Source organism: Orussus abietinus, unplaced genomic scaffold (genome assembly GCF_000612105.2).
Source record: "Orussus abietinus isolate OABI.00-Male unplaced genomic scaffold, Oabi_2.0 scaffold155, whole genome shotgun sequence".
In the NCBI taxonomy this organism is placed as follows: Eukaryota; Metazoa; Arthropoda; class Insecta; order Hymenoptera; family Orussidae; genus Orussus; species Orussus abietinus.
Genome location: NW_019394306.1, coordinates 29,067 through 52,017, shown reverse-complemented (window position 1 = coordinate 52,017; position 22,951 = coordinate 29,067). Strand labels below are relative to the sequence as shown.

The window sequence follows — 22,951 nt, the reverse complement described above, 5'->3', positions numbered from 1 at the left end:
TCTATGTCGTTTGCATTGTATACACAAAAGAAAATACCTTCAAACAAATCCGTGTTTGTATGCTTCAATTGGAATAAACATTCCGATATTTTAATTTTTTGACTGATTTATTATTTTCCTATTTACTAAAAATATTTTATTTTTTTGAATCTCGGAGTGAATAGTTCCTTCCTTTTCATCGCTCAAGATTGTTGCTTTAAGTATTTAAAGATAAAATTTTCACACTGCATGCAGTGACAATGCAATATTAAAGTGATAATAGAAATATTTTCGATCAATTAAATAGAAATGATTAAAGTCGCGTCTTCTAGAATATGAAAAGAATTTCGCAACCACGTATTTCATTTTGGGATAAGCGCTCTCTTGACAGGAAAAGCCGCAATAGGCGTTCTTCTATTAGCGCTTTATCTGTAATTAAATACTTACGAAATTCACCTTGTGGATAGATCAAAATAATAGGCGCAACGCTACACAAACTGCTAGAATACTCGCATTTTATCCAGTCTGCGAATTCCAAAATGAAGCTAACGAAATTCGAATCACGGCCAAGCAGGGTCCTAGAATTGAACATGTCGGTTGGTTGTAAAACACTATGACAAAATAATTCCACGGAAAAAAATAGTTTTCGGCTACTAAAGTAAAACTACTCCCGTGTATATTACGTGAAAAATAAAGTACTAGATTCTTTTTCAAATATTTAAATTTTTTAAATTTTTGCCGAGGCGCTGCAATACTTCGTCAATGATTTAATATAAATATCCTGTATATATATATATATATATATGAATACTAACGTGTTCAGGAAGAACTTCGGTTAAAAAGAACTGTTTTTCTCTGGTAGAATCGTTGTAACACTGATGGCAGAACCGGATTCGGCAAAAAAAATATCTAATTTTTATTACACTGCAATTTTGATAAAAGTATAACAATAAAAATATGATATAAATTGGGTACCGAAATTAGATTGTGCAAAAAAGTCATCTTGAAAGAAAGCGATGAACAAATTTACGCTTGGATGAAAAAAGGGACTAAGCAAGGAACTAAGCACATATTTACCACGACGTACTACACAATAATCGATATAGGGCCTCATATGTGTAAATTTTCTCCACTTTAATAGGCAGGGTGGTCAAATAATTGAAATAATATTTTTACCAATCGCCAATAAAACGATTTCAAAACATTTATTTTTCGCGGAATGGCAAAAATTGCAAGGTCGTATCATAAAATAGCAAAAAAGTGAAATTTCCAAGTTAATGAGAACTATTAGATATTACAGATTATTTTTCATTCTCTTACGAAAAATGCCCTTACGAGTTCTGTACTGGTTATTTTGGACATGAAAATAATAATATTGAACAGCGATTTTAATGTCAACTTCACCAAGCTAGAAGCACATTCGCCGATTTACTCATTAGACAGCAAATTGAAATGAAATAAGACTAACAAAAACGTGTACACAAATTCTATCAACATTAAAATACGAAAATAAATGTAAATAATAATTTTCTCTCCGAAGCGGGTCTCTTTTGTAAACCGCGAACTTACAACTATTACCGTTCCTTACGAAATCCCGCTTAAAAAACAATAGGACTTTTGGATTAAGTCTAGGTTTTCCGATCATGAATTCTATTTCGTAACATCTTCAATGTAACGTGTTAGAACTGCAGTAACTTAAAAATATTTCGTTAGAAAACTAAACCCTAGGAGGAAGCTTTTATTAAGGGGTTATACCACTTTGAAATTTTCAAGAAATAAAAAAAAATGTTACGCGTTTTTCTTAAAACTGCATTTTAAAAATCGGTGGGCACTCTAGCTCCGCCAATTTTCAATCAATCGTCTTGAGTCTTTTTTATTTTATTCACGATAAGTTTATCTAGCGAAATACGTATGGTTTTTTCAATGTATTGATATTCGCGTTTTTAATGCAACATTAATTAACGAAATTTAGGGCAAAATACGTATCTTTCCTTGCAAATCGATGCCATTTTGTGAAAAGTGAATATTCTTGAGAACGGCTACGTATTTCGCTAGCTTTTGGGCTACAGAAAGTAATTCTTTTTCGTTCATTGATTTAACTTAAACCTGGACTGAGTTATCGTGCCCACCGCACGATCATCGATTTTCGCAGCGCTCCGGTAAATCGCCTTTCAAGCCGCCATTATTGTAAATAAAAAAAATACAAAAAAAAGTATTTTGTTGTTTAACAGTAGTATAACACCTTACTGTACTTTAATTTGGGTAAAAACGTTTTAATTCTTAAGAAAAAAATTCTTGAAAAACCGTAATTTTTCGGTGGGTCAAAGTGGTGTAACCCCTTAAGCAAACATTTAAGAAGGCATCTGACATATGTGCCCATAATTATGAAAGTGGTCTAAGTCATATATTTTTTGTTTGGAAATTACATTGAATTAATTTCGTTTGAAATAATGTGGCGTGAAATAACTGATAAACTCATTTTTTTTTCAATTTTGACTTAGACCACTTTCATAATTATGGGCACAATTATCGCATTATTAAAAATAGGACTTTGGTAACGCGCCCGCAAATTTCCCCCGCGTCGACAGACCACGTGGCGTAACAGTCGGCAGAAAAAATGTAGACCAATCGTCATCTGGGATAAGATGATTTTGAAATACTCGTTTCCGTGGGATGGCAAACAATTTCCTTGGGGCGGTCTCTCTTAGGGGTACCAATCACGACGCGAGGCCCCTCGTGGTTCCGAGTCCTCGGTTGCTCGTAGCCGCGGTCTTAATCGAGATTTTACCCCACCTAAGAAGAGGTCTCGAATCTCGATTCTCGATTCTCGATTCTCGATTCTTGAGAGGCACACATGCCCACGCCGGCACGCTCGCCGCCGTCGTAAGACTTCGAGACCTCCTCCTCGAACCTCAAACGGGCTTTGCACGCCGCCGGGAACACATCTCTCTTTCTCCCTCCTTCACGCATTCACATCGCTGCAGTAAGTCTCTCACACACGCTTCTTCCATGCTACATTACTTTCCTAAAAACTAATCCCAGAGTCAAACACTAGACGACATTCCCCGTGAAACGGAAAGAAAAGATTCAACCTCTTGGCGTTATTTGCAATCTTCCAAACCGATAGTGCGGATCTTCTGACGTTTGACAGGTGACTAGGGAACTCACTTTTAGATATACCTAGGTACTGTAATAACAACGGGGAGTGGACGGAAATGTTAGCCTTATGGGAAAACAATGTGAACCTCATCTCGCGTAATTGGTGCGGACCTCTTGTGCAATTTTTGCCGTTCGGTTACACCCCTCGAGAACGTTACACGTTTCTTGCCGAAGGAATTAAACGCGTTTTCAATTCTTGGGGGGATTTAACTCCCGCCTTTGTGCCATTAGTCCCTCGAATTAGCGACTTTTTGTTATAGTTCTGCGCACCTAGGTGTGGGAAATAGCTTAACGTTGCAGCGGATTTCCCAATGGGACGTGGACTTTGAACATGTAATGTTGCCCGTAAGGCAAAATGAACAAGTACTGTTAATATATACCTTCGATGGCAAGGGGAGATGAGGATTTTAACGTTCCATGTTTATGACCTCGTTTGCTTGTAATTAATGTATACAAATTTTGAAACGTCTGACGGTGAGTAGAGTTTGTACGCGAATCAAGCTTAACTTCTGTTGTGTACGTAGAAACGCCTTCATATTTTTTATTTCTCATTTTTTCAATTAATATCAACGGTCATCGCACATCCTTTCACTTGGTCCGTCGCTACCAAGGTTCACTCTCGTTTGTAAATTCGCCATTGCGTAACCGTAATTAATTCCTGTCGAGGTTTTTCTGCATTTCAGCGTGGACAGGCTGAATTTGAGAATCGAAAGGTGGAAGAGAGAGAAGTAGAAAGCAACATGAGGATTTCCTACGCCTTGTGCGGCCTCCTATTGGCTGTCAGCTTCGTCGCCTCCAGTCCGATTATTAAAAGAGAAGTCGAAGAAGACATCAGTCCTTTGAACGAAGTGAGTTATTTCTTATCATCTCCTTAACAACTCCATATAGTATAAGATTGTAGAAATATTTTAGAAACACTGAATACCGTGGAGCATTTAAGGTGAAGTGAAACCCCCTTCAAATCAGTCGATTCCAATACAACACTTTTTTTTTAAGGGTATTAGACCAAACTGTCCGAAACTTTGACGCATCACTCCTGATCATCTAAGAATTGTCCTGACACATTCAAAATATGGATTTTTAAACAAAATTTTTTAACTCAGCTCAAACGAGAACCAAAATGGCGTCGAGCTCTCATATTTCGATCAATATACAATTATCGAGGGCTCTGATATGAGAATAGAAAGGGTCAGGACAATTTTACGACAATTTAGAACATTTTGGTAATCGATAAATTCGCATGTGAACGGGATAAAGGGAAAAAAAGTGTTGTATGCGCTTCTATGCTAAAAGGATGGTAATACGAGGTCTAGGAGTGAACATTTAATTGACCTGGAAATCACAGATGGCGCAGGGGGTCCCTCTACAGTTAATTAGGGCACCAGAAAACATGAATTCAGAGGATTTCTGGAATTTTACTTCGATATCTTTATAATTATTGTACGAAAACGACAGGTGGAGTATGCCATTTGGTACAATATCCAATATAATTCGACCCAGTTGTCAATATAAAAACCAACGTCAGCAACGTAGGCATTTAGAAAAACCTTCTTTATCGACGTCGATCAAGTTCCTCGACGTGTTTCACTTCACCTTAATTTTCTCAACTTCTTTAATTGATTTCAGTCGGTAGTCAGAACTTAGACAATGATTCAAATTAATTTCAACGATGTAATATATCTCTGCAATGCGATATGTCTGCTGGTACTAATTAACTAGTCACATCGTTATGTCAACGTTACAAGAATTTAGAAAGAAGAATCATATGCATTAAGAAAATCCTTTATTAATTAATTGAATAATTTCCGTCGGTCGGCATGCACGCGATACGTGGTAAAATAAATTCTTGCATTTCGCCTAAAGAAACACGTGCTTTTTACAGTATGATTATTTCAAATAATCTCTATAAAGAACACTCCGAAATTCTAACCACCTGGATATTTTTGAAATGATGACTCTTTTTATTAAGGAATGTGTTAAAACTTGATACGCCTTATCTGAAACATTAACATTATGAATAGGTAACATGAAAGTGCATAAATACATTTGCGAACAGTTTTCGTTCTGTACATTAAGTTTTGCATGTAAATGTTAATAGCGCATGCACGTGGTGGTTATATATACTGCCTGGAAGACTTCTTAATATGAGTTATGTCATACGGTGTAGAGTTCATAAAATGAAATACGATGTTTCACGTTGTTAATGAGAGATCCGATTGGAATAAATTAATTAAACCACATGTACATAGATAGGTAATTTGATCATTTTCTAAGTTTGTTCACCGGCAACATGATATACTTTTCTTATTGTGGAACAATGATTTCCTTATCGATGTCATCTTTGTAAAGGTAAAAGTCATATGTGCCAAGTTCAAGTGTACGAATGGAAAGTGAGCGTAAAAAGGAAGTACCATGGCCACCATTTTCTCAATTCAAGTGTAGAACACTTGAACGCTCTTCCTGCCTTTATTCGTTGACTTAGGACTTTCCATTGCTAAATCGAGACCATCACCGATTCTTCATTAACTACCGAAAGTTTCCCAGAATTAATTAGAAATTTTATTCTCTTCCAAGTAAACCTCATCTTTTTTAATAATTATCATATCATCAGTAGCTTATCATTATATACTTCTTTAATAGATCAATGTATAGATCAAGGGAATTATTGTCGAAAATTCTCTCTTCAACTATAAACAAAGAATGTACAAAATTTCGTTGATTAACATTAAAACACAAGCAACGTGATAATTCCGTATAAAAACATAAAACAATACGTGCAACGAAAGAGGGGAGGGGGGTGGGGTAAACACTAGTTCACGTTAAACTTTATTTGCATTTTGCACATGTCAGATGCGAAGTCAACTGCGGTAATTTTAATGCGGTAATTTTTCACTCGAGCATCAGCATTTATTGGTAAAGACATGTATATATAACTAAACTAGTTATGACTTTCGATATAATATATTGCATAGGCTGGATTACGTTTCGATTTCAATACGTTCATACCGTGTTATAATGAAAGGAGAAAAAGAACAATTGGGTAAACGTTGGAGTAAAGATCGAGACGCATTGCGATTCTAGGAATCATACTTACTGTGAAAGTACGCTCTCGAGTAATGCTCTACCTCGATACCTATTAAAGGCAAAATATCAATGCAGATAAAAACAAAACATTTACAACGGAGAGAGAGGAGGTTTATTCTTTGCTCATGATACGATTCATGCGGCACAATATATGCGATATAACGAACCAGTACTATCAATACATAATTGTATTCATTTTTAGGACTTTTTTTCTAATGTTAGAACATTATCGTTTATGTATGAACCAGCGGATAATTCCATATGAAACAGATTAAACTTTTACTTGAGGCCTTTATTCTACTACATAATTATTACATGTCCCTGAGGCAATATTTATGACGTGTAATTAAAGGAAATAGTCATTGTAAAAATAATTGGAATATTTTCTTCTTAAGGTATTCCTCATGAAAGTTGTTTGAAAAGGCCATATACTTTCCAAAATACAAGTGCTAAAAATTAAACCAATAACCTAACGTTATTACTGTCCTACAAGAAACGCCAAAGAAAAGCTAAAAATAAGTATACGTTAAAAAACTGTGAAACAATGGACCTTGACACTAGTCACCGCAAATCAATCCGTTTTGTCGTTAATACCCACGGGGAGGTGCACTTGAATTCCTATTCTTTCCACCGCAGCCATTACGTGACTGATCAGCCTTGCCATTGAGCATTCTGACCAAACAATTAGTCCACTAAGATTTAAAAAACATTTCCCTCTAATTCTCCCCGCAAGAATTACTTTTATGAAAAAAGGAAGCAAGGTTATCCTCCAACAGTCAGGCATTAAAGTCACTTCGGTGAAGTTTTCGGATGTACAAACGCTCTTGATGCTTCTAGACGCCGTGTTGTAAGACAGTCCAGTTTTTTTTTTTTAAATTCTTAACTCGCACGTAGAGAAACGTGGGGAAAGACATTGATTCCCATCGAGCAGAGGCGGGAAAAATAAGAAAAGAAATTAAGACGAAACGTGTCTCTAAGAGGCGACGCGAGAGTGAAAGTAGTCGAGCAATGGTCAGCTCCGTTCACGTACTACGTGCCCCTACGTACATACATGCTACGTACATGTAAGTAGTACGCGTTTACGTATTGACATTTTTGACGCGACGTTCGTGCTAGAAGCTGATTGCCACTAACGGAAATGCCTAACTGACTGCATTTCGTAAAACGATTGACCGAAAAAAAGAAACTTAATGTGGTATGAAAAGGTCATTCTATACACATGACACGTGAAAATATTAATAAAATTTTTCTCCAAGCTGGATGTACCAAATCATTTGAAACTTTACCAAGTGATTAGGAAGGCCCTAAGGAAGAACGTGATGCTCGTGAAATTCCACTTTTCAACAGAATTTTTTTATTATTATTGACGTATTGACATTTTTTACGCGACGTTCGTGCTAGAAGCTGATTACCACTAACGGAAATGCCTAACTGACTGCATTTCGTAAAACGATTGACTGAAAAAAGGAAACATAATGTGGTATGAAAGGGTCATTCTATACATATGAAACGGGAAAATGTTAATAAAATTTTTCTCCAAGCTGGATGTACCAAATCATTTGAAATTTCAGCAAGTGATTAGGAAGGCCCTAAGGAAGAACGTGATGCTCGTGAAATTTCATTTTTCAGCAGAATTTTTTTATTTAGCCTAGACTAGAACCAAGATGACTTTTTTTTGTGAAAAATCAAATGTCATGCGTTTTTCATTAGGGCCTCCATAATCTCGTGGTAATGTTTCAAATGATTTGATCCACCCAGTTTGGAGAAAAGTTTTATAAATGTTTTCACGTTTTATCTATCTTGTACCACTCGACGCTATAAGTTTCTTAATAAAGAATGACCCTTTTATTTCACGTTAAATTTTCATGAGAAAAAGTGATATTACAGAGGCCCTATAAAGAATGCTATGACACGTAATTGTTTATTTCGTCATTTCATGTAATTCTTGCAATACTTTAACTGGAATACCTTCAATGTGAAGTTTCTACAAATGGTCTCCGAAATACTTAATGATTAAGGTTCATCATTGGGTCACGTGTTTAACAATGATTCCGGACAGACTTAAAGGGACTGGATTTTCGTAGTAAAGAATAAGTTACAGGCTTATTTAAATTAGATATAAAAATAAAAAAACAAGTGGGTACCTTGAATTTGTATATTTGAATTAAACGTTACATATTCGATAGATTTTAACATTCAAAACATATCGGACTAGGTTTTAAGATCATTTTAAAGTCTTTAGGAATGCCATTACATTAACGTTAATTAGAAGAGCTTCTCTAATAATTTCTTATTATAAAGTATAGATCAAAGTATCTTTAAAGAGAAAAGAGAAGATATTTGTTTTACCCGCATTATACAACACAACATGATGTTTAAATATGCATTTAAAATATTAGAGAATTGAAGCATTGTATTTATTTAATACTGGCAACTTTAGGTATATATAGCTATTACGTGATATTACAATTTTATTATATATTCACCGTGTAACAGAAATGGAATATAGCCGAGTGCAAAAGTCTTTCGTAAACAAGCAGGTTGAAGATGTCACAGAACTAATGTCCCTAACCTCGGGTTAACTAATCTCTTATGCAATAATTGTATGGTGTAATGTCCAAGATGGTTTTCAGGGAACTTTTGCTTTTACATTGCATAGTAGCTTCGTAAGTCTTGACTTACTGTAACATCTCACGAATTTACAAGTTATTATTAAACTTTCATACTTAACATGGACATTTAGCTTAAAATGCATTAATATTGAATGTTGTAATTTTTTTTAACCCCTTATCTCATGCGAGGCAGATTGGGTAGAAAGTTTCAATCATCGAATTACGATAATTTCTTAGGAAATATCGTGGCAAGATTAATTTTATTACATTATGTGTATTTGCCAGCAAGTGAATGCACTTGATAATAAAATAACGTAAATGTTAGAAATATAAATATTTGAGGTGATGCGATAGTTAATTGTATCTTTAATGTGTTTTTCTTGGCCAGTTTTAATTGATATCACCGTTTAAATGTCCATGAATTATTTTTCTCGCGTAATAAGGTCAATTCGAGATTCGAATGGAAAGCATGAACCACTTGCACATTTCGTAATGCAGCTTGAAGCATTCTAATTCGAATATATGAAAGTATTAAGCGCGTAAAGAAGGAATCCTTGAAGAGCAGTTTTTACAATATTATAACAAATCATCATCCGATTATACATTACAAATCTTTCTACATGTAATACATAAAATAGAATTAAATGTATAGGTTCCCAAATCGACTGAACACCTGTGAATAATATTACTTAATATTCGGACGGTGACAATCACTTCATGAATTTTTCATTGTAATATGTTACACTAATATAATTACAACATTCTGTCTTATGTACGGGTGTAATTTTTGTTATCGAAAGTTTCACCTGACACAAGTAATTTTGATTTACATACACCAGACTAATACAGATTGAGATAGATAAGAAGGAATCCTTGAACAGCAGTTCTTACAATATTATAACAAATCATCATTCGATTATACATTACAAATCTTTCTACATGTAATACATAAAATAGAATTAAGTGTATAGGTCTCCAAATCGACTGAACACCTGTGAATAATATTACTTAATATTCGGACGGTGACAATTACTGAATTTTCCACTGTAATATATGACACTAATATAATTATAAAATTCTGTCTTATGTACGGGTGTAATTTTTGTTATCGAAAGTTTCACCTGACACAAGTAATTTTGATTTACATACACCAGACTAATACCGATTGAGATATCGGAGCAAAGAGACAGACAAATTTACGTGAAAGCCGAAGTCAAGTTTATTGTTAGTTTTCCCCTTAGTCGGTATAATGGGACAATTTTGAGGTTATGTCCGCACGTTCCAGGTAGTCAGGGACGGCAGCGTAATTGTTCCGAATTGTCATCGGGACGCAATTTAACTTCGAAATTACGTGCATTCTTCGCGGAACGGAAAAGGGGGCTGGCTAACAATTCTTTTTGCGTTTCCTTGAATCTCGTAATGAGGAAATTAGGTGTATGTGTTCCAGGCCGACGAGGAGCCAGCCGATGAGGAAAGGACCGACCGGGACAAGAGGAAAATCGGTATCGTCAAGCTCGGGGTAACGAACGGGATCATCAACTTCGTATTTGGGGTAAAATGAGCAAATAGATCATAGTTAATGTCTAGGGGATCTGGTTACTCGGAGATAATTTTCCATGCGCATAATATTGCGGTCTCAAGTGCGCCTTGGTACGATAGCATGTGGCGTAAAGGGGGCAACTTTCTATGATAATTTATTAACCATGGCTCGCTATGAAGATACTGTTCTAGAGTACTACCAAAGATCAAATAACCTGTTATAAGCGAGATGGTCATAGCTGCTTAATGTATTATTCAAAATATACACGGTATACTGTTGTAACAATATATGGTGTGGAACAAATTTTGTTTGTAAAGTGTTCGAAACAGTGCATAGTTATTTAAAATTATTTAAAGTGCTTCTTAGTCACGTTTTGGACATTTACTTTAATAATTGCCACGTGGTTGCCAGGTAATCAAATCGCTTAGTAAAATTCTTGATGTATCTTTTTAGATAAAGAAGGATATAACCTACTGGATATAACTTCTAATTGTGATCTAGATTGCATATGTTTACCCGACTGTAATAACTTTTTCATTAACTGAAAATTGGTAGAATGATACAGGAAGTTTGTGCGAGGTGAAATCTTTATGAATACGAGTAATAATAAAGTAACATCAATGTAGCATTGATACGATAAACTTTCACGTGGTTCAGTGACGGTAAAGTGTGTGATATTTTTTTTTTTATTTACTAACGATACAATATTTTAAAGCATAAACAATTTGAGATGGAGATATATCTTATTACATTTGTGATTTTTTTTTATTTCAGTTTCATTTATTTTCACAACGTGACATTAAACATGAGTTGCTTATCAACTGATGATTGGTATAAAAAGAATCGCAGTAACGAAATAGCATTTGTTTATAAAAATATTTTATTGAATTACTGTAGTCATTCGGTCTCTCTTACCGATATGCAATATCGGGTACGTTGTGTTTACATCATTTGTGATAAATCTGTTTCTATTACATTTCGCGTGACACTTCTTGCGTACCATTTCTTATCTATTATTATATCTTGTTAATGTAAAATTCTAATTGAAGAATTTCTTTGTAGAAATTGGACGCTTTCTTAGATGCGAAGACCAGAGCTCTGGTCGTGCTCGATGAATCCAACAAAGCGAAAAACGCAGCATTTGGAATCGATTCTAGTCAATCGGCGACCAGCCAATTTATCAGTAATCTAATTTCCCAAAAAATTCAAGCTGGGACAGCTAGCATTGGGCCACTGATTAATGGAGCTACGACCTTCATATCTGGAGCATCGAGTGGACTTGCAGGAGCTTTCGCATCGAAATTCGCCCCATTGAGTGCCCTTTCCGGAGGAGCCTCTGCAGGTTTGTTAACTTGTTACAAACTTAAAAAGAGAATAGTTTATATATAAAAATATAACATAACACCCAATAAGTGTNGATCGGTGAGCTCAATGCCCGCAGTGGGTATGTCATGTATATTACACTTCCGATGTGTGGCAACGAATTGAATTTTCCGTTTCTAATCAACCGTCGATTCGTAATTAAAGATTTGATTCGGTCATTATCTCGCAAAGAAAAAATCAATGTAAAGGCTGAAAGATCTCTATATGTTTTATATGGAGCATTGTTTCTATTAAACGAGTGGACATAGGAGGCGCCTCTGCAGGTTTGTTAACTCGTTACAAACTTAAAAAGAGAATAGTTTATATATAAAAATATAATATAACACACAATAAGTGTATATTATAATATGCAATAAGTTTATGAAGGAAATGATTAATTTCAACACAGTTAAATTTGCCATTAAATAATATATACAATTATTTGAAATATTGGAACAAGATAACAACTGCATTATGTAAGATGCAGAAACCTAGTACTTTAACATTCCACGTGAAAGCTTCCAGAAATATCACAATGATAACGATATCCTACCGGTCAGATTAAGAATCCAACATCAGGCACATTAGATGATAAGCAAATTGACGAATAAGTCATTTTTCTGTCAACTAATGTAATCTTTCTCCATCAAACTTAACACGATGCAGGAATTTTCATGCATTGTTTCGTTTCATGGAACAATAATCGACTTGAACGAAAAACTGTGATCGGACCTAACTTAGGTTACTCTACCTACATATCAGAACTTTCACCATAATACGATATAAAATCAGATGGCGATCTCATAACTACACTACCCTGTCATTTTCTTCGCCATCCCATGATCTATAAAAAAACGCGATGGATAAGAATCAACCCAGACAATGACACAATGATGCGCTAAAATTACGAGAAAAATCGTCTGCCGTTCTTGAAACATCATACATTGATGGGAAATAAAAAAGAAATTGTTTATTTAATTCAGGTGGAACCGGCGGAAGTCCTGTAGGCGTCTTGGGTGGACTTTTGGCTTCGAAGCTCGGACCTTTGTCGAGCTTGAGTTCCAGTTCTGGAACCGGAGGTTTGCCAGGATCCAGTTCCGGAGATTCGAGTTCCTCCTCTGGAGGAAGTGCACTTGCAGGAGGTGCAGGCACTAGCGGAAATGCAGGCGCAGGTGCAAGTGCAGGCGCGAGCACCGGACTAAATCTGGGAGCATTCGCCAATCTGGGCGGAGCGGTAGGACCATACTGAGTTTTCGATCAATTGGATCCACCGGTCGATCGATCAGCCGATCAAAACGCTTTCGATGGCTTGATGCGCCGCTCGCCATGCCCAGAGGATGCTACATGCATTTCCGTTCCTACGGTTTTATAGTCGAATGTCCCCCTGGCACTTCTCCCACCCTTGGAATGTAAAACACATCTATTTGTTGATAAAACGAGAACATTAGAAAACGGCCGAAAAGAATAATATTGAAATCTAAGATATTTTCTGGCCGAAGTTTGGGTGGTAAGAGGTATTACGTAAAGTAATGTAAGGTTACTTGAGAATGATAAAACAATCCCGGGAGTTGGTTTCGAATATAGTTATTGGTATCTAGTTAGATGAATGAAACGTAAACAAATTTAACCAGTTGAAGCGAAAAATCCGCTTTTTTGGGGAAGTTTATAGACAGGCGTCAACGTGTAATTTTGTTTCTATTTTAGCATTGGTTCTGCATGGATTAATATTTTAAGGAAATTAATTAACAATTGAATATCCTTGGTACATGTCCCGTCCTCGAAATATTTGTACTGGTTGAGAAAATGGAAAGGAAATGTAGATTTGCCATGAAAAGAGAATTGAAATTTTCGTACACCGTTTAGTCGAAGTACAGGGAGAAAAGGTATTATGTAAAGTACTGTAAGGTAAACACACTTCCGGAGGTGATTTTGATTTTAATTAATAACTGGATGAATGAAACGCGACCAGTCGTTGCTAGCTAGTTAAAGGCGCGTAGGTCAGCATTGATCACGTAATCTTGTTCTACTTTAGCATTAATATTGCATGTATTAATATTTTAACTACGTCACAACCGTATGTACCTTTAGATCATAACACCTGGTACCAAACTTGCTCCATAGAGACGAGAGTAAGAGGGTCGATTGTTAAAGTTGCTTTTGCGATGGATGAAAGAAACCTCAACAGAGAGCGAAATAAGATCTGACGGGACGGATTATTATGGCTCGACATTTTTATCAGACGCTTATGCAAAGTAATCGCTCTTCTGATTAAAAGTAAAATGCTTAGAGTATATTCCATTCAGAGGTAAAAAAATCTTATAACGAAACCACCACTGACCAATGGATTCTGCTACAGCTTGGAACGGCATGCAGTCACTTCACGGAAAGCACAGCTGCGAAATTGGACAAATTATAAAAAAAAAAGAAAAAAAGGAACAAGAAAGAGAAACTTTATCTTCTGTTTTTTAGTTTGGCCGATAAAGATGAGGATCGACCACATCCTCCCGCCCTTCATTTTCCCTAGAATAGTGCGAGGTCAACGACTACCCCTTGAAGAGGTGATTAAACTGCCTTGATTAAGAGTGATACGATTCGCTAGGACGGAGCTGTAAATATACTAAGTGAAGACGAATAATTTAGGGTAAGATCGCGCGGGTGATCTTGCGTGGACTCTCTGTATAAATAATGTAAATAGCGGATCCTGTAAACGCTCAGTAGACGTAAAGACGATGATGTGTCAAATAAATCTTGCGAGTGTGTTAAACTACTTCTTCTTGGCGATTTCGTATAAGTTTCCTGTTTATTTCACCCTTCTCTGTAAAAAGTTGAAATTCTCCGTATAAGAAGAAAACGATTTAATCACCTATTTAACAAAAATGTTTGACGTTCTGTGAAGAATATTTAGCCATTTTTAGAAATAATTGCAAATGATTTTCTACAACGTATATAAATCTAATGACAAATACCTCGTTTGATTGTATTGGAAAATCTATAAGACATTTATAGAACGTTTCAAACTGTGTGTCCAAATTCAATTAAATCTAGGGATCTCCATTTTTTCATCTACTTCTTAAAAGAATTTCTCTTGTAAAAATATATTTACCTGAATTCAAATAAACTGAATTAACATTAGTAACATCGGTTGATATTAAATAGGCATCATTATCTTACATATGCTTGAATGTGTGCCCACATCACGGAAATTAAAATTTAATTTACGATATATGCACAATTTTCTAATGTTATGTTGATCTTAATGTGACCAATTTGCATGGCAAAAAGTTATATTTCTGAATTTTGTTATTGAAATTTACATTATACGAATTACGTGTTATAGATAAGTGTACTTATTGAATCGGATTCATTTTGTCAATGTTGCGTGAATTTGTGTTATTCATATGTTAATTCCATGCTGCGAATTTTGTACAATATGCCTATTTTCATTCATTACTACCTGAAGATTGAAGAAAATAAATACTATCTAGTATATCGACATATATTGGAATTTAGATCGCAGTTATCTTGCCATGTCACGGGTCAATCACGATCGGTGAGCTCAATGCCTGCAGTGCGTTTCAGATCGGTGAGCTCAATGCCCGCAGTGGGTATGTCATGTATATTACACTTCCGATGTGTGGCAACGAATTGAATTTTCCGTTTCTAATCAACCGTCGATTCGTAATTAAAGATTTGATTCGGTCATTATCTCGCAAAGAAAAAATCAATGTAAAGGCTGAAAGATCTCTATATGTTTTATATGGAGCATTGTTTCTATTAAACGAGTGGACATAGTACAAGAATTGCCTTAGATGGAAATAGATGCATTTTAGAGTTTCCCCTGAGAAGAAATGGCTAACAGGAAACTTATTTAAGAGAAATAAGTTCTTTTATATGATGAATTACGTATATTGAGCTCCCTTATTCGTATATCTTCTTCAAGGGGTAGTACATCCGTGCGCACTGGTCTCATTGCAATGAAACTCTTGCGCCACCAAAAAAGGATATCGATTTATTATACATCTGTAATTAAATGATCACGTCATATCGACAACTGTTCCATAAGAATTTATGGAATAAGATAAGTTCTTCACAGTTCATGAATAATACCATAGACCATGTATCAATGAAAATGAGTATGATAAGCAGTGTTCTTATAACTTATTAAGATTTGTGAGTAATACAGAAATTATTGTTTCTTTTTCCCAATAGAACTCAATCAGCACAACGACGGAAGACATTCCAGAATTTGATAGAACCAGGGTATCGCTAGACATACCTCCTCCACTTTTTGGAAGTGGATTTACCCTTATTACTGACATCAGCAAAATTGCGAGCAGCCTGATTATGGTAAGGTTGTTATATTATTTATAGTAGACGGTACGAAGATTAATTTGTACCTATTTATTAAATGTAGTCCAGATTAGCTTTTACTCTCGAAAATACAATACTGAAATGAGTTGTTAATCGCATCTTCGAATTTGGCAACAAGAAAATTGCTACATGTTAACTGCATTTTAACGTTTACGGTATAAGATTTTGAAATTATATATTACGAATCGATTCATAAATATCCATCTTTTAATGTAACAAATATACCAGAATTTCCATATACATGAAGACATAGGAAAAAAGAAATAGTACACGTCAATAACTATTTATGGTGTGATTAGTAGGGCAACGTAACTCGTTCTCCTCGATTAGAATGCCATATCTATATTAATCCTAGGTCCTGAACTTGTAAATCACAGTGCAGACTAGTAGACTTTTACAGTGGGAATACAAACGGAATTTCTCAATAATTACTTTGAATTAGAATGGGCACTAATATTGCAAAGAGAGAATATGTCTTAATGTTGAAGAATAATTGAACACTCGATATTTATATGTTTTTTTACTGTTTATATGTTACAGAATTCGGCTCGTCGGACGGAAAGCATATTAGAAACGTTGAAACCATTTTTCCGAGGGGCTTTTGCCATCAAGGGACTACCATCGGACAACAAACGAAATTGAAGATGAAAGAAGATAAAGGAAGAATTAAAGGAGCCGCAAAAGTGTCCGTGGGACCATTCCTCCAAATGTGCATATAGTTGCTATAGTTTTTATATTGAGGGTATTGTCAGTAAGAGTGAAGTAGGATTCAATTCAATTTGTCATTTAATCAAGAGTCGAAAAAATTAGATAATGCTTGATAGCACCTTATACGAACATTTTATTTCAGTTAAATTAATAAATGAATGCTATAAATACTTTTCATAAAAATACCGAGAAACCGTGATCAACGCTGTCTGATAAGAATTGTTACTAGACATTTAGTATTTTTTAAAGGCATGTATAATCAATTTTTAAACCCCTTTCTTTTCGCAAAAATTGATTTACCTAGTATTGTAAATTTACGTGTATATTCCTGCTAACAATTAATCTGTATATGTATGTAAATAACTCGAGTCAACAATGTAGGTAACATTTGCTATACATTTTCTGAATCAAACGTTCAACAATGTTTTATAAGCACGGTATTTTCTTATCTTGATATGGTTACCGAATCATTAGATCAGTTACGATACTATAAACAAATATAGTAACAGCGGTTGATCCACTGTTTATTAATGAAGTATGACAGTTTGCTGATTAACATCCTGTATAGGCAGTTCCATTTCGTTTCACTCTACCTTCTACAATATACTTTCCTAAAGTTATCATTAAATGGTGCTATTCTTGTACAGTACCAATAGTTATATTTTTATATAAAGATTGTAATAGTATCCGCGATATTTCCTTAGACTTGTACAAATACAGATTTTATTATTGACAATTCTGACTTCAGTACACCTCAGGCTCTAGAAAAATACGTGTATGTAAGTTCGTGGATTAATTTAAACACATAATACCTTGTAAGTAATAGGGTATTGGTTTGCTGTCATTTGTTAAATGGGTCTTGACGTTTATTTTTTTAATATCATTACTGTACAAAAATTACATTACATGATAGTTTACGACTAAAATTGAAACGATAGCTCTTAGAACTGATAACATACTAGTTATCCTATCATTAATTCTTCACTTCTTATCATACTACAGAATAATGTCTTATCAGAAACCACAGGAGTAAGAATTTTAAGGTGTTATTAGACAAAATCGCTTTGTTCTGTGTATAAAGTGTAATGATCACGACTTAACAAAGTAAGTGCATCGATGCGAAATATGTAATATCATTTATACCTTACTTTCATGCAGATATAAGATACATTACCTTTCTACATACAAAAGCAAAATTTGATACAGGTTCACTTTATAGCATTCTTAATATAAAATAAAATGCTTTGTAAATACATAATGAAGTAGTAGAATTTTGTGATCATTTATAGTAGTATCGATCCTACCGTCAAGTTGAGTGATTTACTATCGCAAAATACTTTACTATCTTACTTAATGGTGTCACGTTTTCTTCAACTATTCTTGCAGAATGCTGTAAAAAAAATTTTAAATGTCTTGTCATATGTCACTAGACACTGATTGCCTATGAGTGTAACTAAACTCTTCAATGTCGGATGTGTTGAAATTTTCTCGAGAACGTCTCAAGGAAAATCTTGCATTAAGAGTGACACACCATATCCCTAAGAGGCGACAGGTTCACTTTATATCATTCTTAATATAAAATAAAATGCTTTGTAAATACATAATGAAGTAGTAGAATTTTGTGATCATTTATAGTAGTATCGATCCTACCGTCAAGTTGAGTGATTTACTATCGCAAAATACTTTACTATCTTACTTAATGGTGTCACGTTTTCTTCAACTATTCTTGCAGAATGCTGTAAAAAAATTAAAAATGTCTTGTCATATGTCACTAGACACTGATTGCCTATGAGTGTAACTAAACTCTTCAATGTCGGATGTGTTGAAATTTTCTCGAGAACGTCTCAAGGAAAATCTTGCATTAAGAGTGACACACCATATCCCTAAGAGGCGACCAAAGTACTATCGATGGCAACTATAATTTTTCACCTCCTCGGCCTCTGACTCGAAGTTTCTCTGAACTTCGATCTCATTGATGCCTTTCCAGTGAACGAGCCCAAAGGTGACATTTGACCGATGCTATTAGTGCTCTTTGATTGAACACTTTCCTGGTCTCTAGAGGATTCTGAACTAAAGTCAGTAAAAGTGTTTTTTTTTGTTTTTTTTTTGTACAAGTTATAACATCCAGTCGAGACGGAGACAGTGACGACATCTCGCATATGTTATGCTGGAGGAAATCTAGGTGCAAAAATTACTCGGCCTTTGCTCCTGCTGCAAGGACATTAGCTGACGAATTCCCCTTCTTTTAAGGCTGTCGTACAAATGCAATACGGTCGCCTTTGATCATTGATACCGATCGTGAAAGATATAGTGATGCTCAAAAAAATTAATCCTTTCCACGAAGAAAATCAATCATGCTAGATGTAAGGAGAGATGAAGTATATGTTTCAGAAGGACGACGTAAATCATTTGTAGAAGAAATAGGGATGCATTTAATTACATCGAGGTAAGTGTACCTAATGATGACGTTAATAATAATAATTTATTGCAACGTTATATAGGTTGTTATCACATGACCTTCGCAGTTTAAAGCCCACGTATAGCAAGTCTTTTTTGCTTTGTTGGTGAGTGATTATTTNTCAACAATGCACCTAATTACCTTTTCTACGAAATATACATTCGCAAACGGATGCGGTTGTTTCAATATAACTCTACCGTGGGTACGGAAAATTCTTCTGAGGTCTCGAAAGAGAGGTGAACGAAATCGAATGAACGTTTCTCAAATATAGGTTAACTGTTGTTATAGTTTAATTTTTCGGCTTACTTTTGAAATCACAGTTTCTTCAGAAGTCATTAATATTAATAATTTAAAAAAAAATGTTAGATACAAGCCTATGTAACCATAATTTTGAACATCAGTTGGCCCCTGTTCAATGATTTCTTGTAAAACTCAGCTGCAATGAGAGTTGCGTATTTTAAGCGCATTGTCATATTACTATTTAGAGGAAATTCATATTTTTGCAAAGACAAAATGAAATCAAAGGTTCAATTACGTTTTATCGTGTACCTTATCGTTATAGAAAAGTATAATAAAATCTATCATATGAAAAGCATTAATTGTAAGTATTAAAATTGTTGATCTTTGCAGATGTTATAACCTTGAAACAATGCTCATAATTCGTATTAAAATTATAACACCAAGAGGAAAAGGACCATTTCAAAATCCGCGTTCTATATCATTGTTTTTACATCAATTCGTAATGGTTTCTTGAAGGATATTTTTGTAGATATAAATTGGCAGAAAATGTTAGTTGCATTATGTTTGTTGACACTGAAATTAATTAAGTTTTCTACCAATTTGTAATTCTTTCTCTTACTAGTTTGAATAGAAAGTTTCTCAACAAATATCATTGTAGGAAATTATTCGAATTCGCTGGCTCCTAGTTAATGTTTTGTCTGTAGAACGTAACTGCAAGTCGAATTGCATAAATCAGGCGCAAAGGCTTATAAAATATACATTAAATGTAAAATAAAATATTTGTATAACAGTAATAATATCATCGGTGTATATCACGACCAATCCGTTATCTCGATCATACGATTTACCCCGAATTGTGGAATTTGAATTTTCAATCGTCATATTTTGAAAACAACTTAAGTGAAGGAAATATTTCTCTTATTAATTCTTACGTAATCTTACCGCGGCAGAAATGAAATATGAATTTATAGATTAAAAAAGCACTATAAGATAAAAACATAATATCAGTGCATCCGATCTAGAATTCTGAAAGGAAACGAAAATTTCAGAATAAAAATGTTCCGAATAAATATGAATTTATAGATTAAACAATGCACGAAAATTTCAGAATAAAAATGTTCATTAATTGCGCTCCTCGTAATCTTGCTTACGTGACCTTCTCAAAATGTCAACGTATACAGTTTCAACTATTGCATCTACTGAATAAAAATGTTCCGAATAAATATGAATTTATAGATTAAACAATGCACCCTAAGATAAATACATAATATCAGTGCATCTGATCTAGAGTTCTGAAAGAAAACGAAAATTTCAGAATAGAAAATGTTCATTAATCGCGCTCCTCGTAGTCTTGCTTACGTGACCCTCTCAAAATGTCAACTTATACAGTTTCAACTATTGCATCTACTGAATAAAAATGTTCCGAATAAATATGAATTTATAGATTAAACAATCGACCCTAAGATAAATACATAATATCAGTGCATCTGATCTAGAGTTTTGAAAGAAAATGAAAATTTCAGAATAAAAATGTTCATTAATCGCGTTCCTCGTAGTCTTGCTTACGTGACCCTCTCAAAATGTCAACTTATACAGTTTCAACTATTGCATCTACTGAATGCTAATTAAGAAACATTTAGAAGAGCGTTCGTCCGCTCTTGCCGCGAAATGACTCTGAAGTTTCGTGAAAAAATCCGGACGACCTTGCGGAACGTTCCAAGACATGGAGAACCGAGAGTCTCTTTCAGTACCAATCGTGCTGTCTGATAAGTTGGACTTCGCAGTCTGTTCCATCATGGATCGACAGTCGTCTACTCATAGAGTAAAATTTCAATAATCGACTTGAATTTTTATTTTTATACTCGATACCCATAAGACTTACGATTATTGAAAAAGTAATGTTTAAATTAGTATAATCGTTTGAAAATCGAAGGGCCGTTTACGTATTTTCATTGCAGTACCTGTTTATTAATTTTCTTAAGACTATATTGTCGGAGTGAAAAGTGCTTTCGCAAATTTAGAAATCATCGTCAAGGTAAAATTAATTGTACACATATTGTAACTGATGCCAATCTTAAAAGGGCAGATTAGTTCTATCGTTATGTCGGATTTATTTGTACATAAATATACTACAGAATGGATTATAATTATTAGTTCACTGTATAAGAAGAAGCAGACCATTCGACAATTTTTCGCACTTTAATCGTAGAGATGATGTTACTGAATATATTTAACAATAGGTATTACTTGCGTGAAATACATTAATCGTCTTCTCAACATAAAGTATTAGCTAGTCATACTTATTTGTGCGTTTTTCTATATCAGATGTGCAACAGTATTCTTATGCAATATTATCATATTTATTAAAATATGATGACATTTGAATTTGAACATTAGTTCAAACGGTGAAATTTGACTTATCTTCATCTCATTACCCTCTCTTATTTCAAAATTCGTTACCCCTTAAGCTTAGAAAGTATTACACGTCTCAGTTTCTACTTATATTACAGTGTTCAATTATATTTCTATTATTTCATTCATCAGGGATTAACATTTCTTCACTTTATTATTATTTCCAGTTACTGGTCGTTATTGATATTATTATTTTTCATACTATCACTTATTTTATACTTGACATGTCGTTCAACAATGCACCTAATTACCTTTTCTACGAAATATACATTCGCAAACGGATGCGGTTGTTTCAATATAAATCTACCGTGGGTACGGAAAATTCTTCTGGGCTCTCGAAAAAGAGGTGAACGAAATCGAATGAACGTTTTTCAAATACTAGTTAACTGTTGTTAACTGGCTATAGGTTAACTATATAGATTACCATCTCATTACCCTCTCTTATTTCAAAATTCATTACCCCTTAAGCTTCGAAAGTTTTACACGTCTCAGTTTCTACTTATATTACAGTGTTCAATTATATTTCTATTATTTCATTCATCAGGGATTAACATTTCTTCACTTTATTATTATTTCCAGTTACTGGTCGTTATTGATATTATTATTTTTCATACTATCACTTATTTTATACTTGACATGTCCATCAACAATGCACCTAATTACCTTTTCTACGAAATATACATTCGCAAACGGATGCGGTTGTTTCAATATAACTCTACCGTGGGTACGGAAAATTCTTCTGAGGTCTCGAAAGAGAGGTGAACGAAATCGAATGAACGTTTCTCAAATATAGGTTAACTGTTGTTATATAAGGTATGCTTCAATCTTTACCATGAGCATCGTCGAGTTCGTAACAGTTACGTTTAACCGGGTCACCGAACGTGCCTTTATTTCTTTCCTTTCTCTTTTATCTCTCTCCTCTTTTTCTGCCTAATCAAATAATTCATGTTATAGGAGACGTTCTTCCACGTATAGAAAGCACCTTGCGCACCCAGAAGACACTCAAGGTGAACCGCCCAACTATTT

The 22,951-nt window shown here is 34.5% G+C and overlaps 1 protein-coding gene across 1 annotated transcript; it reads left to right on the top strand.

The window, feature by feature from the left end:
• The first annotated feature begins 2,456 nt into the window (after positions 1–2,456).
• On the top strand, positions 2,457–17,019 carry LOC105703836 (glycine, alanine and asparagine-rich protein). Its single transcript, XM_012432529.2, has 7 exons — positions 2,457–2,962; positions 3,822–3,986; positions 10,267–10,386; positions 11,437–11,716; positions 12,720–12,970; positions 15,946–16,083; positions 16,648–17,019. The coding sequence occupies exons 2-7, from the start codon at positions 3,879–3,881 to the stop codon at positions 16,747–16,749; spliced, it is 999 nt and encodes a 332-aa protein (XP_012287952.1). The 5' UTR covers positions 2,457–2,962; positions 3,822–3,878; the 3' UTR covers positions 16,750–17,019.
• The last annotated feature ends 5,932 nt before the right edge of the window (positions 17,020–22,951 follow it).